This window comes from Thalassophryne amazonica, chromosome 10 (genome assembly GCF_902500255.1).
Source record: "Thalassophryne amazonica chromosome 10, fThaAma1.1, whole genome shotgun sequence".
Taxonomy (NCBI): domain Eukaryota; kingdom Metazoa; phylum Chordata; class Actinopteri; order Batrachoidiformes; family Batrachoididae; genus Thalassophryne; species Thalassophryne amazonica.
In genome coordinates this window covers 82,622,945-82,642,544 of record NC_047112.1, presented here as the reverse complement: position 1 = coordinate 82,642,544, position 19,600 = coordinate 82,622,945, and the positions used below count along the sequence as shown (strand labels likewise).

At 40.3% G+C, this 19,600-nt stretch overlaps 1 protein-coding gene across 2 annotated transcripts in view; it reads right to left on the bottom strand.

Annotated features, from left to right (window-relative positions):
* The window catches only part of LOC117519059 (cadherin-2-like), a 294,157-nt gene that overhangs the window by 120,238 nt on the left and 154,319 nt on the right, over positions 1-19,600 (bottom strand). For both annotated transcript variants that reach the window (XR_004563157.1, XM_034180364.1), the window contains exons 4-7: positions 19,135-19,308; positions 11,868-12,023; positions 4,372-4,516; positions 4,119-4,291 (exon numbers count right to left, since the gene is read on the bottom strand). Coding sequence is in view for 1 of the 2 variants with exons in the window: in XM_034180364.1 (XP_034036255.1) it covers positions 4,119-4,291; positions 4,372-4,516; positions 11,868-12,023; positions 19,135-19,308 (648 nt within the window). In the remaining variant the exon portion in view is untranslated. The remainder of the gene's footprint in view (positions 1-4,118; positions 4,292-4,371; positions 4,517-11,867; positions 12,024-19,134; positions 19,309-19,600) is intronic.

Here is a 19,600-nt window from a genome sequence, read left to right as displayed (position 1 = left end):
CGGGTGCATTGGCATTCAGAGGGCGGAATCAAGTGGGATGATTTCTAGTGAGGAAAGAGATCTGAGGGCAGACAGTCAACGGGCGAGAGCAGGTCACTTATGTTAGCAGAGACCAAATCTTTGTGCGGTGAAGCAGTGGGTGGTATTACTCATGCAATACCGCTTCTTCCTCCATCACTATCCATCTGATCTCCTCATCCCCTCAGGCATACATAAACCCTCTGCTGCACATGGTCCATGCGCTGGTCAGCCCTGTCTTTGTCCTCTCCATGTGCAAACACAGCAAGAATGTAAACTACCATAACAATATGATGTTTTCTTTTAGATGGTACAGTACACACTAGAGTTATTGAAGTTTCATATTGTTCCGTATGGTTTTAGTATAATTTTTCATTTTTGTTTTTAATTTAGTTTTCTTAAATTCTCATGCACTACTGCCTGCACATCCCTGTGTGTACATGCAGTGTGTACGTACATCACATACCTGCCTGTGTAAGGTGTATCTGAATATTGTATGCACAGCAGGAAAACCACTCTCAATTTTAGACCAGGCATTTGGTGGCCTAAAACTCTACGTCCACCAAGGATGTAATAAAATCATCGGCATTTATTTATTTGTCTGTCTGTTAGAAGGATTACGTCAAAACTACTTGCAAAGATTTTGATGAAATATTCACGACAGATAGGAGGGGGAGGAGGAATAACAGGAAGACAGAGGATGGGAAGGAGAGGAACAGTAGTAGCCAGTCAATCAGGAGTGAGCAGTATTTCTGGTATTTATATGTGCAAATTCTTTTTTTTTTTACATTCACTTTTGATACTCTGTGTGCTACTAAACAATGCTGCTGGAACCTCAGTTTCCCTGAGGGAGTCTTCCCAAGGGATTGATAAAGTTCTATCTAATCTAATATTAGGCCATGGAAAACTTCATTAAATGTTGGAGGTTCCAGATCCGGATTATGGCTCAAGATTTACCTTTTATACAGGCTTTGAAGGATTACGTCAAAACTACTTCATGGATTATCATTAAATTTCCACCAGAGACAGTTATTAGGCCATGGAAGACTCCACAGAATTTTGGAGGTAATCCAAATCTGGATTCTGGATCAGGATTTCACTTTGTAGGCTGTTAAGGATTAATGTCAAAAGTACTTCTTGGATACGACATCACGATGTAAAACCAAGATCAGGAAGACGCTATTTTGTTTCAGCTTGTGAATTAAGTATCACATTGCAACATTTTGATCAGTCGGACCATTCTGGATCAGTATGCAAGGAATATGGATCCAGATAAAGTCCAACACATGATGTGAATCACATATGTGTTGTTTTGTTTTGTTCGAAATCTAATAAAAAGGGATCTAAACTTTAATTTTTATTTACCAAATTCAGATAAAACCCACATTTAGTAGACCAAGAAAAAGATCTGCAAGTCATAATCAATCATAATCTGAATTCCAGGAGTCATATTTCTCAACAAGCTAAAGCAAATCAGATCATGGGAGCTACATGTCTTATTTTATTGACAATTCAAGAGTCAAGACCACGGTCAGACCTCATCTGGAGTTTGCCACCTCTGTTTGGATCCCACACATTAGTATAATCGAGAACATATAGCATCGTGCCACAATGAGATCAGTACCAGAAACAATAAATTACCTGGATTTGACACTCAGTTCTGAAGAAAGACTTAGATCTCTTGGGTTGCCGCACTTCATTTTAGACACCTCAGAGGGCATATGATTGACATTTTAAGATCATCAATTATTATAATATTCCATCCACCACCTTAATAAATCTGAACGTTTCTACCAGGACTAGCGGCCATCAGCATAAGCTTCTCAAAGAACACTGTTGTCTGAACACCCACTTGTATTCTTTCATGACTAGAAATATTAGTGTAGTTTCTAGTTTATTTAGTTTATATAGCGCCAAGTCACAACAAAACTTCCTCAAGGTGCATCACACAAGTAAGGTGGTAAGGTTAGACGTTACCTACCAGCTGCGGACAACTTGTCAGCAGCTGCTGAATGTAACTAATGAAGTAAATAATAATCTAACTTGGTTATTTTTAAGATTGAGTACTCAGAAAAGTAACTATTAGTTACTTTGCTGATTACTTCCATTGCTGATTACGCAGTCTTAAGACCAAGTTAGACTACTTATTACCTTATTAGTTACGTTACTTATTAGTTACAAGTTGTCGGCAGCTGCTAATAAAGTAAGTGTATAAAGCTGCTAATGAAGCAACTGCATAAAGAAACTAAAAAAGTAAATTTTCAAAGTAACTGTGGCAACACTGGCCAAGAGTGAATCAACTACTCCACTTAGATTACAGATACTATGGTCATTCATTTGGTCACCAGTGAGAAATCTATTACCAGGCTTAAAATCACAGAGCCATCACTTGACCTACCAGCTTCATGAATAAGCATAGGAGTCATGTGTTACGAAATTTAGGGCACGTTAAATCTTGCTGTAAGAAGTGGTTCTGGGTCATAACGTTGAACTCTGTCCAGTCAAGGATGGTCAGATTAGCACCACTGTTAGTGTTGAATGTAGTATGGTAAAGAGGTTCTAGTACACGGGTGAGCAACCATGTGCCATGAAGGGCCAAGACAGTGCAGATTTCCCTTTCCACCAATCACCTCAGCAGGAGATTTGATTTCACTGATGATCAGGTTCAGCGGAGAAACTCATCAGCAAACCCACCTGCTGAGGTGATTGGTTGCAAAGAAAACCTGCACTGTCTTGCCCACCCCTGTTCTAGTTTATGACTAGCATGCCTAACCAGAAGTATATTGTTCTATTATTTCCCAATTAAATTCTAAACAAAGAAATGAACTACTCAGTAAAGGAATTTAAAATATAACATAACATGGACACAAAAACAGAACAACACTAGAAGAGGTATTTTGGCCAGATTAGATCAATATAAGAGGTAAAGTAAGTCCCTTCGGCTGCTCCCTTGTTTGCACTCAGGGTCGCCACAGCAAATCCAAGGTGGATCTGCATGTTGATTTGGCACAGGTTTTACGCCGGATGCCCTTCCTGACGCAACTCCACATTACATGGAGAAATGTGGCAGGGGTGGGATTTGAACCCAGAACCTTCCAAACTGAAACCAAGCGCATTAACCACTTGGCCATATAAGAGGTATACAGGAAATAAAACTGCCACATCGGACGGCATGTCGTGATTCAGCATCACGAAATATACAATAACGTACTGGTTTGTGATGTTGTCAAGAAAAGTTCAAAATTTTCAGAATGGGAGCACAAATTTATTCTAATACATTCTGTGTCAGGTGCATGAAATTAAAAGAGAAGTGGGGGTGATGGTGGTGGGGGGAGGGGTCTGGGAGGGTTAGAGTTAGGGGAAGGAGTAGTGTTAGGTTATGGTTATGATGAAGGTTAGGGGGAGGGGTAGGGTTAGTAATAGTAAGATGAAAAAACACCCATCACGAATATTTGACTCATTTTGTGACTGGAGCATGGAAAAAATTTGTGAGACTGGGTTGAAATAAGTCTTCAAAGGTGCAGCCACAAATTATATCATATATACTAACATAAGCAAACAATGCAGTGGACTACAGCATTCATCTTCAAAGTGTTCTGGTCATGCCTGTGAGTCTTTCTGTCTGGAAAATTAATCTTTACATGATGAACAGTAGTTGGGAATATATAAATTCATCAGAGATACTCATTGTACAGCCAAGCTGGTGCTCTTAACCACTGCCTTAATAAGCATTTTGAATAGCGTGTTAATTTAAAAATCTTTCGGAAAAACACTTAAATTTTTGAATGTTACTAAGATGGATTTTGGAAAATCCTTTAAGGTCTACAATACAGTCAGAGGCCCAGACAATTTATTCACGATCGTGACTTTTTAAAATCTTAAACCCACAGAATATTACTTTCATGAAGGCTCATTCCGGATGGCAGATGGTTTCTTTACAGTAGAAGAGAGAATATTTTCAAGGACCTACTGCTGCAATAACACTGCATTAATTTTTTTGTAAAAAAAAGTGACAAGCTGACTTCCCCAGGCAGGAAACACAGAGTCACTGGCACAAAGCGAGCCAAGCCACACAAACACATGGAAACATACACACGCACCTCTCGATCGAGGCCTGCTGCCACAGTGATGATGTCACCAGTCTTATTGTTGATAGTAAACATGTTGGAGGAGGGGCTCTGAGGATTCTGGGATAAGATCTTGTATCGCAGCATGCCATTGGCTGTCTTAGGGTCATCTTTATCCACTGCTGTTACTGTCATCACAAAGGATCCTGCAGAAAAACACACACATTAGTATAGATCAGTGTGTGTGTGTCTATGTGTGTGCGTGAGAGAGAGAGAGTGACAGTACCAGGTTTGGATCCCTCCGGTACAGAGCCATTGAATGTGGTATGAGTGAACTCTGGTCTGTTGTCATTCATGTCGATGACATTTATGACAATGTCAATGGGGTTTTCCACCTGATTGCCATTTAGATCCACAGCGTGCGCTCGCAACTGTACGTACACAGACATATAAACCGACCAAGAGACACACAAGCATACAATTCCTCATTAGGGCAGGGGAACATAATGGAGGAAGTGGGAGTAAACTATACACAGTAGATAGTCCTGAAAGCCCAATTCTGATGTTCACAGATATGCATCCCACAAGGCTGTGGTCTATTACCATCAACAACTGGTGTGTGAAGGTCACAACGGTCCACAAATGTGATTTAGCATGCCAGCTGATGATGTTATGAGCTGGACCTGTACCATGTGATGTGCTAATGTGTGCAAAAAGCAATTGTGGCACACCATTAGCCTAACATTAGCACAACCTTGGTGATTTAAGAAAATCTCTGCAAAGTTTGCTAATGGAAAATACAACAAAGTTTTGAACATGCTGGAAATCCTGCCACAGTTAAAGTAAGACCACCGTATAATGATGGAATATCCAGGTTCATCACAAACACCCTCCTGGACCCTCTAAGGTTTTCCATTGTATAGACAAGGTTTCAAACCGTGGCTCTCCAGGATGTATATCTGTGGAAATGAGAATGGGGCTTAACATGCACTGAAACAGAAACAACTTTAAAAAAGCATTACAATTGATAAAATCTGAATGAATTATGTTCTTTAAACTTGAATTTGTAACTTGTAAACTTAAGTTCAAAGAACTTAATTAATTCAGGTTTGACCACTTGTAACACTTTTTTTAAAATTGGTTCAGCTAGTCTCATTTTTTTCAGTGTGGAATACCAAAGGAAACACAAACAGAGCCAGACAAGGATTAACGGAACACCAGCAGAGGCAGGAATCATATATCTGGGATATCCCTGGATGAGACTGTACTGGATAGCCCACAACAGAGCTGCTAGATGGTGTCCTTTGTGAATGACATATACACTGTAAAACTCAATGAGTTAGTTGAACTCAAACCATTTGAGGAAACCGAATGCCTTAAACCATTTGAGTTTGCCAACTTAAAGTAATTTTCAAAAATTTAATTGTTAACGTTTTAGTAACTTAATTTATAAATTAAACTTGTAAGTCTAGTTTATGTTTTTCAAGAAAAAAGTGACAAATTTCTGCCCCCAAAAAATTGCAATACTTTTTTTTTTTTTTAATGCATTCTGCCCATTCGCTCCCCTCGGGACATGAACTCACGATCTCCGGCATGGAAGTCAGACTCTCTAACCAGACGGCTAAAACCCAGGACTCTGGCCTTGTGACCAGAGAATTCTTTTGAGCTGTTGGGAGTGAGGTTTATGAACTACATATGCACAGCGACACCTGCTGGCCTCCGTTATTTAAACTCAATTAAAATGAGTGAATGGAATGCACTGGAAATACATCACCAACACTTAAATGCCCCAAAACTTTAAATGCACTTAAAGGAACTGAGTTGTTATGATAACAATTCATTTTTGAGTTAGTTTAATTAATGGAAATGAGTAACTATAACTTTTTTCAAAGTTTGAGTTACATTAACTTAATTATTATATTAAAATGGACTGTTCAACTTAACAGTGTACCCATCAAGATGTGACAGAGTTGAAGTTTAAGCAACATACGAGGGCTGTCCATAAAGTATAGGTCCTTTTTATTTTTTTCAAAAACTATATGGATTTCATTCATATGCTTTTACGTCAGACATGCTTGAACCCTCGTGCGCATGCGTGAGTTTTTCCACGCCTGTCGGTGACGTCATTCACCTGTGAGCACTCCTTGTGGGAGGAGTCGTCCAGCCCCTCGTCGGAATTCCTTTGTCTGAGAAGTTGCTGAGAGACTGGCGCTTTGTTTGATCAAAATTTTTTCTAAACCTGTGAGACACATCGAAGTGGACATGGTTCGAAAAATTAAGCTGGTTTTCAGTAAAAATTTTAACAGCTGATGAGAGATTTTGAGGTGATACTGTCGCTTTAAGGACTTCCCACAGTGCGAGACGTCGCGCAACGCTCTCAGGCGCCGTCGTCAGCCTGTTTCAAGCTGAAAACCTCCACATTTCAGGCTCTATTGATCCAGGACGTCGTGAGAGAACAGAGAAGTTTCAGAAGAAGTCGGTTTCAGCATTTTATCTGGATATTCCACTGTTAAAGGAGATTTTTTTAATGAAAGACGTGCGGGCGGATTGCAGCGTCGGCTCACAGCCGCCGCGATGCTCCGCCACAGGAAAAACACCTCTGTTGGAAGCCTTAAGGACAAGTTGGAACATGTCCAGCTGTTAAACAATTTCTCATATACTCACTCCACTGAAAGCCATCAAAAGCCGCCTGGATTTTACAAATGGTTATCAACACGGAGGTGTTTTTCCTGTGCCACCGCGCCGGCTGCGTCCCGACGCGCGGACCCGTCCGCATGTCTTTCATTAAAAAAATCTCCTTTAACAGTGGAATATCCAGATAAAATGCTGAAACCGACTTCTTCTGAAACTTCTCTGTTCTCTCACGACGTCCTGGATCAATAGAGCCTGAAATGTGGAGGTTTTAAGCTTGAAACAGGCTGACGACGGCACCTGAGAGTGCTGCGTGATGTCTCGCACTGTGGGACGTCCTTAAAGCGACAGTATCACCTCAAAATCTCTCATCAGCTGTTAAAATTTTTACCGAAAACCAGCTTAATTTTTCAAACCGTGTCCACTTCGATGTGTCTCACAGGTTTAGAAAAAATTTTAATCAAACAAAGCGCCAGTCTCTCAGCAACTTCTCAGACAAAGGAATTCTGACGAGGGGCTGGACGACTCCTCCCACAAGGAGTGCTCACAGGTGAATGACGTCACCGACAGGCGTGGAAAAACTCACGCATGCACAAGAGGGTTCAAGCATGTCTGACGTAAAAACATATGAATGAAATCCATATAGTTTTTGAAAAAAATAAAAAGGACCTATACTTTATGGACAGACCTCGTACATGTAAGACAAGCTCAGGATTCTTAATTCACATGTATGAAATAACTACAGGTAGATGCTATTAAAGTCAATTAACTGCATTTATATAGTTCATTTCAGGGTGGTCTCCCATTGCTGATTTTTACCCGAGGCCAAAATATGGCCATCGGGTATTGCGAAGTCCTTGTATCCATCTGTCTGTGCTCAGCATAACTCCAGTCCTATTACTGCCAGGGTCTTCAAATTCACAGGGAACATTCTTGGGACAAAGACCTTGGACAAGGTCAAAGATGGCTAACCTTGATCTATTGTAAGTGGCTTACAGCTTTGTTGTATGCCATTGGCTGTTAGGTGTAAAAGTTCAACTTTTGGAACACTGGTCAATGACAGATTTGTAAAGTTAAACCACCCTGTTTCAAAAACTCATTTACCACTTTACTACACAATTTAATATTTCAATTCCCCTTTGTTGGAAAGTCCTAAAAGAAGAGAAAGTATACAAGTAGAATATATCATTGGCAGATGTTTATTCATGTTTCAAAAAGCCAAATATATCAGCAATTGGGAATATAGCTAACGGAATGCTTTGTCAACAGTTATTGTATGTTGTGTTGATGGGATGTAGCTGAGTTGTTAAATCAACATAGCTAACATCACAGCTACACAATGGGCTAAATTAAGTTTCTTAATGATGTCCTCATAAATTAATGGCTATAAAATTAAAGTTAGTCACTTTTTCACAGCGGATCCAAGATGGATCTACATGTTTATTTGGAACATGTTTTACACCAAATGCCCTTCCTGGCACAACTCAACATTAGATGGCAAATGGGCAGGAGTATCTTGAACCAGGAACCATCCACTCTGGAAACAAACTTGGCCACCATCCTGCAATGTGAACTGTAAAAATAATATTTTATTATAGGTGAAAAAAGATGAGGACGGCAACATTACTGTGGTTCAACAAGAGTTTGGTGCCGCAGTACGCACACGCCAGTAGGTTGGTGGCTATGTGAAGTTAAAGTGTGTGTAACACAACACAGCAAAGAAGAACAACACACATGTTCCTGCTGCTGCAGCACTTTTCCCCTCCAGCGACTTCATGACATAATCTGACTCCCAGAATTCAGACAATTACATTTTTATCTGCACACAATTTCACAGGTTGTGGTTGATATCCAGTGTTGTATTTCTGAAATGTAAAGAAGCGTAATCTTATAGGATCTGCTCTATGCCAGAAGGGTTTTTCTAGCACATGCTTGAATGCATCCAGGCCCACATCATCACAATAAATCACCCTGCACACAGATAGTAGTACAAAGGTAGCCCTGTGATACAAGTGGCTGAAGAAATTTGCCACAAACATATCCCAGCAGAGCACACCAACAGATACAAAAATATAATGCTACCTGAAGTGTGGAATTGATGAGACATTTTGCAGGGGCTCTAGATTCACTGCCTATGGTTTAATCATTGGCTTCATCCCAAAAAAGATCAAATTCTTAGAAACATTTATGGATCAATGTGGTAGCAAATCTTTGTTATGCATTATGTTTGAATTTCAGCTGATGTATCATTGTTATTAAGTTGAGCTTTGTATTATTACATTTCAACAGCTGTGCCATGTTTCATAGAATCCATTTTCAATGTCAGTGCTCCTCCTGGGATGAGATAAAGTGCAATTTCTTAAAGGAAGTAATGTCGCACAAAAGCATAGGCCCCTACTTTTCACAGTGTGCAAAAAAGTGCACATCACAGTGCAACTGTCACTGCGAGATTCCAACGCAAACACGCATGTCATAATCACTCCCAGTGCCCATGATGTGTGAACAGCAAGGCTACATTTGAACATCTTTGCGCCCATAGATGTGCTCGTCTTAAGAGGTGCTCTGATCAGGTGCACTGCTATCATAAGGCAGTGGAAAGGGATTGGACCATAGACCACCAGAAACATTGTTTAAATTTGGCACAGTTTTTCTGCTAATGATTGTACATGGTTCAAGGCTACCCCTGCTCATTCTCCATCTAACGTGGAGATGCCCAATAAGGGCATCCAGCATAACATCAACAAGCAAATCTAGCTCAGATCTGCTGTGGCAACTCCAAGTACAGAAAAAAAAGGGACAAGCCGAAGAAACATACATACAAGGGATGTCCCGATCTGATCACGTGATCAGAAATAAGGCCCAATCACGTGGTTTCAGACTTGATCGCAATCGGACGTTGCATCCCAATCATGAATCTGATATAGATTTTATCCTCATTATTTTGATCAACCCTATTTCAAGCTCATTATTGCAGATTAATGGGCCTTTCACGCGTCGGAAGCATCAGAGGCGTCAGAGGCTTCAAGAATCGGTCTAAAAAGCATTATTTTCAATGAGACGTGTTGCTTTTTAGAGGCGTCAGAAGTGTTGCGTCAAAAGCCGAGCTAAAGCAATGCTTCTGACGGGAGCGCGCAATGCCGCTTGTCGGTAGGCTGACGCGCTCACAGTTCAACCCAATCCAACTTTCGACACTCTGAGCTGTGATGTAGCTTTGCGTTGTCCAATAGGAGCAACACGTCGGGCCAAAACACAGAAGATGAGTGGCAGAAACCACTGATCTGTACAAAACAGAAAGGTGTCACAGGACTGCTCATTTATAGAGCAGTTTTCTGAAGAAAAATCCTTGGAAATGTTTTTTGTTGTTGTTTGTTACCTCAAAATTTCTGATTACTGTTAAAAAAGTTTAGAACACTTGTAAGTTGAGATAGTTTGTTTTTATTTATTTAATTCAAATTTCTATTTTTATTTTTGCACTACTGTTACTTGATTGTTCGAACTACCTTACAGAAGTGCTCTGTTATGTTATTGTACTATTAGTACTTGATTGTTCAAGCTACCTGAAGGAGAAGTGCACTGTTTAAGTGATAAATAATAAAATCAGGTGATTAAAATGAAAATATTATATATTTAGCATTTGTTCATTGTTCATTCACTTTTTTAAAGTATTGGATCAGGACTCTGTACCGGCAAATACTCAAAATCAGATGACTCGGAATCGGATCGGGGCCAAAAAAACCTGACATCCCTAATACATACTATACCTTTTTTCCAGAATACAAGTCAACAGCGGAGAATTACTTACTGTGTGGAAAATAAAGTATTCAGATACACCTTTTCAGGGGGGTTTAGAAACCACATACACTCCGCTTGTACACACAGGGATGTGAACTTCCACATCAAATTCCCATGAAGCTGAATTGAAAACAAAACAATAAAAATTCAATAAACGGAAGCAATAATAAAAAAAAAAACATCACGTGACTGCTTCACCTCAGGGAGAGTTGGTGGCTGCTACTACAAATGATGGGCTCATGCACGAGGTTTTCTCTCCAGAAAATCTCTCACTTGAATCATTCATGTCCATAGTAATGTGCCAGGTTCCAGCATAAAAGTGAATCACAGGTGGCAATTCGATTGTTTTCCTTCATATTACAACTAAAACACACCCATGATAAAGAGACTAAACACAACCATTTTTCACACTGTAACTTATTCTGTGCTCACATTAAGTGCCCTGCAAATGGCAAAGTGCATGTAGAGATACCCCAAATGTACTTGCACATTGCACTTTACACACTCAGCTAGAGATCATTAAGACAAGGACTATAAATATAGAAAAATGTAAGTTGAGTACATGCCAGAGATAGCAAATTCTACACGCATGCCAAAACAAGTAGCAAAAAAAAAATCCTATTATGGATAATGATGATGAGTGTGCTGCAACCCTGCTGAGCAGTCTAAGATAATTTGGAGCTGCTGTGCAGTAGTAAAGGCTCGAACACACTCACTGCAGTGGTCAAATTAGATGACTTCTCAAAGGCTATAACATGTGTCAGCCTTTGTGATTGAGAGGTCTATTCTTCAACTCCACAAGGAGCAACGTGTGAGGTGTAGTGCAAGAGATGGTGGGTGGTGATGATGCAGGCAATTTGCTGTATAGCTTCCAACACTGAAGTCCAAATGATCATATGGCTCATTTTGATGCAGCAAAATGTAACTAAATTGCAGTCATGAAGGTCTTAGCATTAGCTTACATTTTTTTAAAGTGACAAAACCCAATCAACAGAAAATCTAGCTCAGTAGACTATGAATGCTGCTGTGACTGAAGCCCTCTGAAAGAATGTTTCAATCTACAATCTAATCTAATCTACAAGTTTAGCCGTTGATGTGAAACGGAGACTAGACGGCTGTTGTTAGGTGACTAACCTTAGTTGACTAAGTAAGTTTACTAGACTAAAAGATTAGACCGCTTTATGAAACCGGGCTCTGGTTAAACTCTTGCTCAAATATGACAATTGTTATAGAAGTTATATAGTGCAAATGGTACAGATGCGATATATACCATCACCTTCCAAAAAGTCAAAATCTGATATCACCCTCCCCTATTTCCTCTGCCTTAGTCATTGTTTGTCACATCGTGCAAATTCTTACGTGGAAGTTGGAGATGTGTTCTCTGTCCAAAGGTTTGGTGACTGACAGTTGGCCTGAGATGGGATTGATGATGAAGATGCCAGTTGGAGGCTGGTCAGCCCCAGGGCCTGTCACACTGTAGCGCAGCATCCGGTTCTTATCTCGGTCTGAACGGATCTGTAAATGGATAGATGAAGGGCAATAAAGTGAATGGCAAGTAAGGATTTATGATACAATAACAAAAAAAATATTGTACTGCAGAGAAACAGAGATGCAATTGATGATCTGATTATTAATGGAACAAACCAAAAGGCAACATTTCCTGTACAAAATAAGTCTAATGCAATTCTTAGCACTAAATACGGCAGGAATACAATTTCGTACTAAATAGCACATATTATGTTTGTGCTTATGAATATTTTAGCAATTTAGAAGTATGACAAAAGTATAAGTAAAGCTAAACTTTTGTAGTTTGTCCAAGATCAGAATGGCTTAGACCTATATAGAAAACATACAGTAGTTTGTTTGATGTAAGCTAAAGTCAAAATTAATATATATGTGACTGAGGTTAGTACTGTTAGTACTGGGCATGGTGGCTTAGTGGTTAGTACTGATGCCTCACGGTGAGAAGGTCGTGGGATTGCTTTCTGCCCTTTGTGTGGCGTTTACATGTTCTTCCCATGTCCCATGTCTGTGTTGGTTCCCATGAGGTTCTCCATTTTCCTCCCACATCCAAAGTCATGCATGTTAGGTGAACTGGAAAATTGAAATTGACTGTAGGAGTGCATGCGAGTGTGAATGTATTTGTCTATATATGGCCCTGTGACAGACTGGTGTCCTGTCCAGGGTGTACCCCGCCTCACACCCTATGACTACTGGGACAGGCTCCAGCCCCTCCCCACCCCCATGACCCCTAATTGCAGTAAGTGGGTATAGATAGATAGATAGATAGATAGATAGATAGATAGATAGATAGATAGATAGATAGATAGATAGATAGATAGATAGATAGATAGATAGATAGATAGATAGATAGATAGATAGATAGATAGATAGATAGATAGATAGATAGATAGATAGATAGATAGATAGATAGATAGATAGATAGATAGATAGATAGATAGATAGATAGATAGATAGATAGATAGATAGATAGATAGATAGATAGATAGATAGATAGATAGATAGATAGATAGATACTTTATTCATCCCCTGTAAGGGGAAATTCATCTGCCTGAGAGCATACATACATACACAATTCATCCATACAATAAAATACCAATAAATAAGACAAATATCAAAACACATGGACGTAAAACTACATTAACAAGAAGCATTAACCAATCTCATGGTGGCCAGGACAAATGATCTTCTATACCTCTCAGTCCTGCATCTCATGGAGAGTAATCTGTCACTGCGGTTGCTTTTCTGAGCAACCACAGTGTCGTGTAGAGGATGAGATTTGATATTAATAATGGAGTTCATAATACACTTCAACCTACACTCTACCAGTTCACCCACAGAGGCCACCTCCCTCCCCATCACTGACACGCACTTCCTGACAAATTTGTCCAGTCTGTTACTGTCCCTAACAGACAGGCTGTTCCCCCAACACACAACAGCAAATAATAGAGCGCTGACCACAACAGATTAATAAAAAAAGGAAAAGCATATCGCTACAAACATCAACAGATTTCAGTCTTCTGAAGAAGAACAATCTGCAATGTCCCCTTTTATACGCTGCATTTACCTGCACCGACCAGTCCAATCTATTGTCAATGTGGACACCGAGGTACTTGTATGTGGAGACCACCTCAATGCCCACATTGTCTATACTGACTGGTAGGTGTTGTGCTTTCCTCTTGCCAAAGTCAACTATCATTTCCTTTGTTTTGCTGGTGTTCAATACCAGCCCGTTGCACCTGCTCCAGTTGGTGAACTCCTTGGTGAACTCCCATATCCATCCTTGATAACATGGATGGATATGTCTATCTACAGTGGGGTAAAAAAGTATTTAGTCAGTCTCTGATTATGCAAGTTCTCCTACTCATAAAGATGAGAGAGGTCTGTAATTTTCATCATAGGTATACTTCAACTATGAGAGACAAAATGAGAAAAAAAAATCCAGGAAATCACATTGTAGGATTTTTAAAGAATTTATTTGTAAATTATGGTGGAAAATAAGTATTTGGTCAACCACAAAAACAAGCAAGATTTCTGGCTCTCACAGACCTGTAACTTCTTCTTTAAGAAGCTCTTCTGTCCTCCACCTGTTACCTGTATTAATGGCACCTGCTGGGACTTGTTATCTGTACAAAAGACACCTATCCACAGCATCAAACAGACTCCAAACTCAACCACGGCCAAGACCAAAGAGCTGTCGAAGGACACCAGGAAGAAAATTTTAGATGTGCACCAGGCTGGGAAGAGTGAATCTACAACAGTCAAGCAGGTTGGTGTGAATAAACTGTGGGAGCAATTGTAAGAAAATGGATGACATAGAAGACCACTGATAATCTCCCTCGATCTGGGGCTCCATGGAAGATGTCATCCCGTTGGGTCAAAATGATCATGAGAACGGTGAACAAAAATCTCAGAACTACACGGAGGGACCTGATGAATGACCTGCAGAGCGCTTGGACCAAAGTAACAAAGGCTATACACTTAGCATAGAGGGACTCAAATCCTGCAGTGCCAGGCGTGTCCCCCTGCTTAAGCCAGTACATGTCCAAGCCCGTCTGAAGTTTGCCAGAGAGCATATGGATGATCCAGAATAGCACTGGGAGAATATCATGTGGTCAGATGAAACCAAAATAGAACATTTTGGTAAAAACTCAACTAGTCATGTTTGGAGGAAGAAGAATACTGAGTTGCATCCCAAGAACACCATACCTACTGTGAAGCATGGGGGTGGAAACATCATGCTTTGGGGCTGTTTATCTGCAAAGGGGACGGGATGACTGATCCGTGTTAAGGGAAGAATGAACGGGGCCATGTATCATGAGATTTTAAGCCAAAACCTCCTTCCATCAGTGACAGCATTGAAGATGCAACGTGGCTGGGTCTTCCAGCATGACAATGATCCCAAACACACCGCTCGGGCAATGAAGGAGTGGCTCCATAAAAAGCATTTCAAGGTCCTGGAGTGGCCAAGCCAGTCTCCAGACCTCAACCCCATAGAAAATTGGTGGAGGGAGTTGAAAGTCCATGTTGCCCAGCAACAGCCCCAAAACATCACTGCTCTAGAGGAGATCTGCATGGAGGAATGGGCCAAAATACCAGCTACAGTGTGTGCAAACCTGGTGAAGACTTACAGGCAGGGGTGGGCAACCTGTTCCAGAAAGAGCCATGAGGGTGCAGGTTTTCTTTGCAGCCACTGACTCCACCAGGTGATTTTACTGATTAATATCACTTTGAGCAGATGGAATCAGTTAATCAGTGAAATCACCTGGTGGAGTCAGTGGCTGCAAAGAAAACCTGCACCCTCATGGCTCTTTCTGGAACAGGTTGCCCACCCCTGCTTACAAGAAACGTTTGACCTCTGTCATTACCAACAAAGATTATGGTCCAAAGTGTTGAGTTGAACTTTTGTTATTGACCAAATACTTATTTTCCACCATAATTTACAAATAAATTCTTTAAAAATCCTACAATGTGATTTCCTGGATTTTTTTTTTCTCATTTGTCTCTCCTATGATGAAAATCAGGGACTGACTAAATACGTTTTGGCCCCACTGTATGTATGTATGTATGTATCTCTCTCTCTCTCTCTCTCTCTCTCTCTCTCTCTCTCTCTCTCTCTCTCTCTCTCTCTCTCTCTCTCTCTCTGTGTGTGTATATATATATATATATATATATATACACAGAGAGAGAGAGAGAGAGAGAGAGAGATCTGTGGGGGTGGGGATACCTCCCTGAATTGCCAGGGGATAAAAGAACAAATGAGCAAAGAACAAAAACATTCAAAGAAGAAAAGAAGTGCAGCCAGAACAACAGTTGCACTTGGAAATATTCCAGAATATGACCTGGACTACATTGGTATGCTACTGTTATGTGTTTCAGACTAACTTAACCCTAACCTTTATACAAATCGTGACCCCAAACATGTAAGATAAATCAATTTTCATGGTTGCTAAGCATCTGAGAAATTGGGTTCAAATCCTCACTGGAGGTGCGAAGTGCCTTCCCAAAACAGTGATCAAATCTGGTTCTGCAAAGAAATACCATTTGGTCCCCTTTGGCACACATCAATGGCAGAAATGTTGTAGAAATACTGAGGTTGTCTTTTATTGTACCCACAATAAATGTATATTCATGGGCAGGGTGGTGGGCCAACTGTTTAAGTATGCTTGTTTCCATTGCAGGAAGTTCTTGGTTCAAGGCCACCCCTGCCCATTCTCCCTGTCATGTAGACTGGCAGCAGGAAGGACATCTGGTGTAAAAATATTTCCCAAATCAAGATGCAGAGCCTCCTTGGACTTGCTGTGGCGACCCCAAGTGAAACCAGTTAGAAGCTGATGGGGCTTACTTTTAATAATTATATGTTTGAATTTTTGGTATAAACTAACACTATTATGTGGTCAACCACGGTGATTCTGCTTTGGTCTGCCCCCCTGTAGAAAAGTTTTATAACCATTGATCGGCAAACAAGTGTTGGTTCCCTATCCTGTTGAAGACGGTGAAATAAACACTGCAAGTATCCCAATGGTCTTTTGGTAATTTATTCAAGTTTGAAGTCCCCCACCAGTCCCACAGAATACACAATGCATCTAAGAGATAACTGTTGTCTGAAAATTATCAGAATGGAATATTCTGTGACTGGAACATTTCATCTTGAGTGAGCATGCAAGGTTGTTCTACACAGACAAAGCAGTGTTTAGCTGTCATTTTCATATGAGGGCATGGAAATGAAGCATAAGCATTTATGGAGCATTATGAAACATAGGCATTCCCCAGATTTTCACTACACAAGGTATTCCAGAACTTATATGAATATTCATACTTCTTTGTTTTGGAGTTGAACTGAAAACTTAGGACTGTGTCCTACAGCCTTCTGCCTGGGAGGCTGCCTGCGAGGGATCAAATGTAAAAGTAAGTAGAAGTTACTTTTCTATTTTTAAAAGATTTGGAATCATGTCATGTACTTCTAAACTTATCTTTAAATTTGAGGTATTTAACTGTAAACTGGATTTATTTGAACACTCGTGTTTGTGGAGCCTTTTTTGAGGCGAATGACTCTAAAACCAATGGGTACTTACATGCACAAGTGGAAAATTGTTAGAATGCTCATAAATTACTCAAATACAACAAAACTGAACAAGTACGTCCTCAATTCCCCACACAAACATATTTTACACATTAGCATTTGTTAATCTCATGGCAAGTTTAGTGTTAGTTGGAAAATTTTAGTTTCATTAAAAAATAAAACCAATTTTACACCTCAAATAAAAAAAATGCATTATTGAGATTTGTTTTTGCAAACCTGCATGACTTTGTGTTGTGTAATTAAAGTTATTACCCTCCACACTGGTGAAGCTATGAAGGAGGGTATTGTTATCAGTCCTGTTTCACTATGTCTCTCTGAGTGTGCACAAGATAACTAAAAAATAAATAAATAAAAGAACGGAACTTGGTTGGAAAATTACATGGACTGATATCTCAAGATAATTACATTTTGAAGAGGAATAGATATCAGTTCAAGGTCAACAAAAACATTGTGCAAAAAAGTTCTGCTTTCTTTCTGCCATATCTATGCAACCAATTTCACTAGAAAGATGAGTTCAAGTTTACATTCATCAGAAAAATATTCGTGATTTCCTGTTACAACTGGGGCAGCATGGTGGCTTATTGGGTGCACTGTTGCCTCACAGCAAGAAGGTCAAGTGGAGTTTTCATGTTCTCCACCGGGTGCTCCGGCTACCTCCCACATCCAAAGACATGCAGGTTATGTGGAATGGAAACTTTAAACTGACCGTAGGTGTGCATGTGGGTGTAAATGTGTTTGTCTCTCTATGTGTGGCTATGTGATGGACTGGCATGTTGTCCAGGGTGTACCCCGCCTCACGCCCTATGACTGCTGGGACAGGCTCCAGGACCTCCTGCAAACCTTAATTGGACTAAACGGTTATAGAAAATGAAAATGGTGTCACGATGAAGTTACTAATATGAGGTTACTAATATCCCATTCTTATAGGAAGTGCTGTGCTACCTTGCAACAAAATCTGTAGGATTCTAAGAAAGAAATATCACCACACGGGTTTGTAACACTTTGCACGCTCAAAAGCTTCCATGTGTACTACTAACACAAACTGTTGCACATACTCTAGACACACAGTGTGAAGAGTGCGCAGGGTTTGATGCCTTTCATTCAAAGTTTTACACCAAGACGGTGGCATATTTTGATAGAAAACTCTGAAAACATGAAAATTTCTTTCAAGTGTGTATAATTTCAAATATTAGATTGGATAAAGTGCTAATACCCTGAACTTGGAATGAATGTAAATTTTTCAATTTCAATTTATTTTCATTTAAATAGCACCAAATCACAAGAGAGTTGCTTCACACAAGTAAGGTCTAACCTTACTAACCCCCAGAGCAACAGTGGTAAGGAAAAACTCCCCCTGAGGAAGAAACCTCAAGCAGACCAGACTCAACGGGGTGACCCTCTGCTTGGGCCATGCGACAGACATAAATTACAGAACAATTCACAGAAACAATTCATAAAACAAATATACAAGTAAATGCTAAATGGAATGCATTGATATAGTGCTTTTCCATCTGCATCAGTCGCTCAAAGCGCTTTACACATCAATGCCTCACATTCACCCCGATGTGAGGCTGCTGCCATACAAGGTGCTCACTACACACCAGGAGCAACTTGGGGATTAAGAATCTTGCCCAAGGGCCCTTAGTGATTTTCCGGTCAGACTGGGATTTGAACAGAGGATCCTCTGGTCTCAAGTACAACGCTTAACCACTAGACCATCATCTCCCCTGCACCAGCATACTGAGATGTTATTTAGAGGAAGTGTAATGTTAGCATTTAAAAGCACACTAAGCATCATGCTTCTCTTTAGTTAGCACTGAATTGTTTTAAATTACCTTTAGCTGTTTTAATTAAAATTAGCATTATCTAAGAATGGGCGCTTTTAACACTTTTCCACAGTTTCTTTGAACTGAAAAGTGTTTCATAATTTCCCTGTTTGTTTTCTTTGAACATTAGCAAACAGGCCATCAGCACAGCCACTGGAATGTTTTTGGCTAGTGTGTGTGTGTGTGTGTGTCTTACGCGGACTAGCTCTTCGGGGAACTGTCCTCGTGAGTTCTCTGGGACGTTGATAGGTGGAATGACCCAGTCCCTCTTCACCCGCCTCAGAGCACCCTCACTACTGACAACCACGCTGTGCCATGGGAACAAGATCTCCGTCAGCGGCTGAGTCAGTGTAGCATCACTGAGCTTCACCTGCAAAGACAGTAAACAAGCATTGTGCACTGTGCTGTACACACACACACACACACACGTACACCCACACATACGGTGCCCTCGTAGCTTGCTGAGACGGCGTGGTGACTCAGGGCATTTCTGACCTCATTCTAGGGGTTTGGATTAATGTTCTCATTATAGTGTGCCTGATAAATGGCCCCCACCTGTTGCCGTATGTCCTGAGCAACAACAGTTATGCATGACTAGACACCAAGCAGATACGCCACATTTTTCACACAAGATGCTGATTAAAATATAAATAATTAAATGA